Source organism: Crocuta crocuta, unplaced genomic scaffold (genome assembly GCF_008692635.1).
Source record: "Crocuta crocuta isolate KB4526 unplaced genomic scaffold, BGI_CrCroc_1.0 scaffold224, whole genome shotgun sequence".
NCBI classification, from domain to species: domain Eukaryota; kingdom Metazoa; phylum Chordata; class Mammalia; order Carnivora; family Hyaenidae; genus Crocuta; species Crocuta crocuta.
Window position 1 is genome coordinate 51825 of NW_027529545.1, and position 6239 is coordinate 58063.

Below are 6239 nucleotides of genomic sequence, written 5' to 3' on the forward strand. Positions count from 1 at the left end.
CCTGAGCGCTGTCTTCCCGGGTGGGGCTGGCCCAGTGGCGCGTGGGGGTCACGTTGGCTGCCTGCAGGACCCTGCATGGGTGCGAGCAACCTGGCGGCTCTGCCATGCACAGTGGTTTTGCCAGGGCAGGGCTGCCCGTTGTATCCCTGCAGAGCTATCCCTGTACTTTTCCCCAGATATAAGACGGGGGGCAGACCATCTTTGCCACTCAAATCGGACCATATGGTGCCCCTCACTTCAGCAGGAAGGCCAAGTTATATGTTTCGGGTTTTTTGGTTTTGGGTTTGGGTTTTTTTGCCCCTTTAAAAGATAATCATTTAAAGGGCCTGTGGAAAAGGAGAGTGGGGAGTTCGTGTTTAATGGTCAGAGTTTCAGTTGCATAACATGAGAAAGTTCTGGAGATGGGCAGTGGTCATGATTGCCCACAAGGTAAATGCACTTAATGCCACAGAATGGATGTGCTTGGGAATGTGTAAAATGATAACCCTTGCTACATATATCTTGCCATACTTATTTTATTAAAAAAATTTTTTTTAAATCTTTTTATTTGAGAGAGAGAGAAAGGGGGGCACTTGGGTGGTTCAGTCGGTTAAGTGTCCGACTTTGGCTCAGGTCATGATCTCACGGTTGGTGGGTTCGAGTCCTGCGTCGCGCTCTGTGCTGACAGCTAGCTCAGGGCCTGGAGCCTGTTTCAGATTCTGTGTCTCCCTCTCTCTCTGACCCTCCCCTTCTCTCTCTCTCTCTCTCTTTCTCTTAGAAAGAAATAAAACATTAAAAAAAAATAGAGACGCCCCTTTCTTGCCATATTTGAAAAAAATGACTATTTGCATTTTGGTCATATTCAAGTCAGGTTACTCTCAAAAGACTTAGTTTTTCTGACATCCCTTTATCTGTTTTAACATTTAATGGCTAATTCTGTGTAGAGCATACGTTTTAATCATGCAGTTCAGTACCAGGCGTGAGGCTGCATAGCTTCTGTGCACGTAAGTCTTTACACTGGAAAATTGCAGACTCGGAAGCACAGACTCTCACGTGGGCCCTGAGAATCCTGGTGAAGGTGAAGGTGAAATGAGCTTCACCCCGAGGGGCCAAGTCCTACCGATCACTGTGTGGTGACCAGGACTCACCAGGAGTAGTTCTCCTGCCCCGGGTCTTAGAAACCCTCCCTCGCTCGATGCGAAATCAAGTCTTCCCCACGCAGGTCACTTGTGTGAGACCCCAGGGCCCGTGGCGGCAGCCGGAGTGCCAGGCCGGGTCAGCTAACGCGTGTTTGCATGCCCCCTGTGTCCCCACAGCAGGAGCTCATCGAGAGCATCAGTCGCAAGCTGCAGGTGCTCCGCGAAGCCCGGGAGAGCCTCCTGGAGGACATCCGCGCCAACAGCGCCCTGGGGGACGAGGTGGACGCCATCGCCAAAGANCTCTTTAGGTCTTTGGAAGACTTTCTCTTATACATAGCAATATACATTCCTCTGTCACCTTGCAGCAAAGCACATGTAACCACTGTCCTGGGCATCCCCCTGTTTGCTCCCTCAACGTCTAGTTAGCAGGGACCCAAAGATCCCGTGAGTCAGTGTACATATGTTTGTGTATAGCTGTGTCATTGCATACAGCCACAACCTGGTGCTAATGCTTTCCCCGCAGCACTCTTCGGTGGCGGCCGATTCCTCCCCCTCTGACAGCACGGCTGTGGGATGCTCTGTATAGCGGGATTTCAGTCAGGGGCGTTGCGTGTGGCTTTTATCCTGCAGTCCCGCGTGGAAGATGCGGACCTACTTCATGCTCGACACTTACCATTTACTTCTCGTCTTGTCGTCCTGCTTGACTTTAACAGAATAAATCGTGTCTTTGAGTGAATGGAGCATGTCTTTGACTTACCTATGGCCTGTTTTTTTTTTAAATCAGATTATCCTCACCGTTGGTCAAATTCTTAAGCCATTGACGAATTGTGGGGTTGATTATTTGTTTGTGTGTAACTTCATGCCAGCCTAGCTAGGGCTGATCGATTTGCAGTCAGGACACAGGTTGTTTCAGTTAGCGGTGGCCGTGGTTATGCTGTGTAACAAGCAGCTGTGAGAGCTCAGTGTGTGGTAAAGTATTTCTTTAGCTCATGATTGCATAGACCATGATACTCTGCTCCATGTGTTTCTCCTCCTTCTGGAACCAGCAGCCTGGTGGGTACACAGGAGAACAAACTGGGACACAAAAGTGTTTTTCCACATGGCTGATTATGTCACCCCGCTAACCTTCCATTGCCAAAGCAAGCCCCGAAGCCAGGCTCAGAGGGGTGGTAGGGTGTGCCCCAGCTCTTCGGTGGGAGAAACCAGGACATCACGTGTCAGAGTGTGGAAACCGGGTGTGAAGAATTCATGCCGTGGATGTGCTACATCCCCCACAGTGGCATCTGCTGTTATGGGGAAGCACTCAAGCACCCTGGCCCCAGAAGCCAAGTCCCCAGGGCCAGGCCGCCTCTGCCACTCCCTAGCCACATGGCCCTGAGCAAGGTACTTGTCCTGGCTGAGCCTCTGAGTGTCGTCCTCCGTCACTGGAGAAGGAAGGCCTGGGGAGCTCAAGGGAGCCAATCCATGTTCTCCATGTGCTCAGAGGCCGCGCCCAATGCAGACAAGCTTGCGGAAGTGTTTGCTCTTCTGTTTGCTTGCATCATCCCCTCTGGTCCTGGAGGGAAAGGCCTTCCTGGAACGGATGTGCTGGAGCCACGGCAGGAGTGCAGATTTCCATTGCTTGGGACGATGAGAAGGGGTTCTCTTCGGGAGCAGGTTTGTGGGGCCTCAAGGCAAGACAGGAGCAGGGAGAGGCCGTTAATAAAAGTTATTTAAGGGCCACCTGGGTGGCTCAGTTGGTTAAGCATCGGACTTCGGCTCAGGTCACAATCTTGCAGTTCACGTGCTCGAGGCCCGCATTGGGCTCTGCGCTGACAGATTCTCTCTTCCCCCTTCCCCCGCCTCTCCCCTGCTCTATCTCAAAAACAAACATTAACGAAAAAGCTTTTTAATAAATAAAAATAATTCAAGATTAGAGTGAATATTTACTGAGAGGGAAAAATTCACAAGTTAGATTTTTTTTAAAGAGGATGAATACCACACATCTCATTTTTACTTCTGGCTTCTGCCAGGCGACCCCAGCCTGCCTCATGTGCGTTCTGGAATGGTGAAAAGATTCAGAAACGGGGGCAAGGCAAATGCATGCCAAGGCTGCTGCTGCGGCGCTCAGCAGGGCAGTTCCACGATCTGCGTGCCCTGTTCTGTGACCCGCTGATGTCAGCATGCAGGGTTTTGTCCTGAGCACTTGTGTGCTCAGGCTGGTGAACCACATTGGTGATGGTGCGGCCTTTGGTGCGGGCTGTCACACTCGTGCAGGAGGAACTGCGTGGGGTTCCCTGAGGCAGTCGGGGACACCGGACACTTGCTCCGTTCTCAGACCTGTCTGCGGGGCTACCACAGGTCTACCTACAAGCATAGATGTTCTGAGAGCCTGTTTCGTGCGCTTCTCATTAAGAGAAGAAAGCAATGCGTCTGTTCGTGTCTCTCATTCGTGTGTGCTGCATCTTGAGTCCCGGTGGCCCACATAAACCTCCCAGTCAACACAAGCTGGATAGTGTGCCCCATCTGAGTTCCCTACCAGGTGCCCCAGAGGCCTGTGGTCATTCCAGCAACACCTGACACAGGCAGGCGGAGAGGAATGGCTCAGTAGACCTAATGGAACGCGATGACTATGTCTTGGCAAATTTCACGAAAGCATGGGGCTGTGCTAGCTTAAACCTGGTTATCAGATCAAAGATGAGGCCTACCAGATGGCGTTATCTGGCCCGGCAAGGACCATGTGGAGGGGTGTTCAGGGCCGTCAGTCGTAGCTCACTAAACCTTCAGCCCAAGGAGCGCAAGCCAGGGTTCTGTGCACGTTTGTGGTTCTCTGCTCGGTCCCTAGTATGAGTAGGCGCTTAATTTATACACAAGTATCGAATGAGCGAAGATCTAAAACCGGCCACACAGAATGGATCACCGAGCAGCGCTGTCTGTGCAGAGCCCAACGTGGGGCTCAAGTTCAGGAACCGTGCGACCATAACCTGAGCCCAGATCGAGTCAGACACTTAACCGACTGAGCCACCCAGGTGCCCCCAATTTAATATATGTTTTAATTTTTTTTAAATGCTTATTTGATTTTGAGAGAGAGGAAGATTCTAGGATTATTTTCTAGACATGAAAGTCTTCTAGGCCCTTAGCGTGCTCTTTCCCATGTCATGCCTACAGTGCTTAATTCTCTTCGGTGCAGGTGGAGATGCTATGGCTGGCAGAGGCCTACTGCCGCGTGAAGTGACGTATTCACACATCTCCTTCCCTTCTTCTCTCTCTCTCCTGTCCATTTTTGTCTTCTCCTAAGAAACAGGATTATCCTAATCATGTGGTTAAAAGTCTTTATGTAGGGCGCCTGGGTGGCTCAGTTGTTTAGCATCTGACTTCGGCTCAAGTCACGATCTCACAGCTCAAGAGTTCGAGTCCCACATTGGGGGAGGTCAAGCCCCGCTTTGGGTGAGCCCCGCTTCTCTCTCTCTCTTAAGAAATAAAATAAGATAGGGGTGCTTAGGTGGCTCAGTCGGTTAAGTGTCCAACTTTGGCTCAGGTCTTGATCTCACAGCTCCTGGGTTCGAGCCCCACCTCAGGCTCTCTGCTGTCATTAGAGAGCCCCTTTCAGTTCCTGTCTCTCTCTCTCTCTGCCCCTCCTCAACCCGTGCTTTCTGTCTCAAAAACATCAAAAAAATTTAATAATAAAATAATCTTTTTATTTAACAGTGTTGGGAATTTTCCCCTAGTTATTTGTCAGCATTGCCTTGAATTGCTGTGTAATGTCCCACTATAAAGTTACAGAATAGTTTACTAACCACATCTCAGAATGGGATTTTTCCTATTTGTTCCCAGTCGTTACCTTGGTTATAAAGGTCATTGGGTGTGCGCTTCACTTACATCTCTGTAAGTATCTCTGCTCATTTTCTTGGGATAAATTCCTTATGGAAACACTAAGCAATTCTGGTGGAATTTTGGCTTCTAGATAAAATCTAGTCCCCTAAGTGCTGGCTAGCTGACATTATGTGATTTTTTGGTAATCTCTTGTCTACAGAAGCCCCATTTGAAGCTATTCCCAATCTTCGGGCAATTTCTCACAAATTAGGAATCTGGAAGGTTGCTGAGGGGCTTGCGGGAGGGAAAAGATCTCGGACCCCATCCTGCCCCACGGGACACTCGAAAACAGTTTATAAAAACCGGGTGGGCCAGAGAGTAGAAGAGAAAAGGAGTCTTCGGAATCAAAAACTAAATAGTGGAAAGATTTTTTTTTTCTTCTCTAAAAGGCAAAAAACTACAAACAGCCCAGGTCCTGAGTTCCCCAAGACTTGGGTTCTCCGCTGTCCCCGCTGAAACCCGGCAGGAGGGGGGCTGGGGAGCGCGGAGAGGTTGGTTCTTTTAAAAAGTCACCCCTGGACAGGACGGGAAGGCTCGTGTCTTCTCGCTGCCTTCCTCTGCCTCTTGCGGGCTGCCAAGGAGAGGGACGGCCAGGCCCAGGGCTATGCCGGCAAACTCAGCTTCTTCCCCTTCAGGACTTTGGTGATGTAGAGGTAGAAGAAATCGCAGTAGAGGACAGTCTGCACTAGGCCTGCCACGATGGCGATGAGGTCGAAGAAGCCCTCGAAGTGGTAGCGCCAGATCCAGTTGAAGAGATAGAGCGTGCGGTAGACCCCCAGCGCAAACAGGTAGTGGCTGGTGATGGTCTCCGCCTCGCCCGTCTTGCTCACCATGAACAGCTGTGGCAGGATGGCCGCCGACTCCAGATAGATGGAGAAGGTCCAGAGGATCTCCAGAGGGGTGAAGTCATGGCTGACCAGGAACGCCAGGATGGCTGTGGGAACGACGAGGAACTCCACCCTGAAGGTGTCATGGTTCCCGTCGTAAGTGGCTTTGAACTTGCTGTAAATCATCCAGACTGTGGTGAAGGAACAGGCAATGTAGACTACCTTCATGCACGTGTTGTACAGGGAGATGTAGTTGGTGAAGAGGTCCAGGTAGCAGGCCGTGAACACCACCGCAAACAGGACCTGGCTCTTCCCTGAAATGCCGGCACACGAGCGGGACTTCCAGATTTTGAGCAGTAGCAAGATGACTTGCTCTACATGTTACACAGCGACTGCCACTGCGGCGGCTCTCGGGGAAGTGGAGGATGAAGGGTTCCTGGCA

General features: G+C 50.8%; 2 protein-coding genes across 2 annotated transcripts in view; one reads left to right on the forward strand and one right to left on the reverse strand.

The window, feature by feature from the left end:
- SHROOM2 (shroom family member 2) overlaps positions 1 to 4332 on the forward strand; it is a 14824-nt gene extending 10492 nt beyond the window's left edge. Inside the window, exons 4-5 of the mRNA XM_077761390.1 lie at positions 1296 to 1493; positions 4288 to 4332. Of these exons, the coding sequence (XP_077617516.1) occupies positions 1296 to 1493; positions 4288 to 4332 (243 nt within the window). The remainder of the gene's footprint in view (positions 1 to 1295; positions 1494 to 4287) is intronic.
- Positions 4333 to 5253: 921 nt separating this feature from the next.
- LOC144229355 (ER lumen protein-retaining receptor 1) overlaps positions 5254 to 6239 on the reverse strand; it is a 2075-nt gene continuing 1089 nt past the window's right edge. The window contains exon 2 of the mRNA XM_077761391.1: positions 5254 to 6171. Within this exon, the coding sequence (XP_077617517.1) occupies positions 5573 to 6171 (599 nt within the window). The 3' untranslated portion in view covers positions 5254 to 5572. The remainder of the gene's footprint in view (positions 6172 to 6239) is intronic.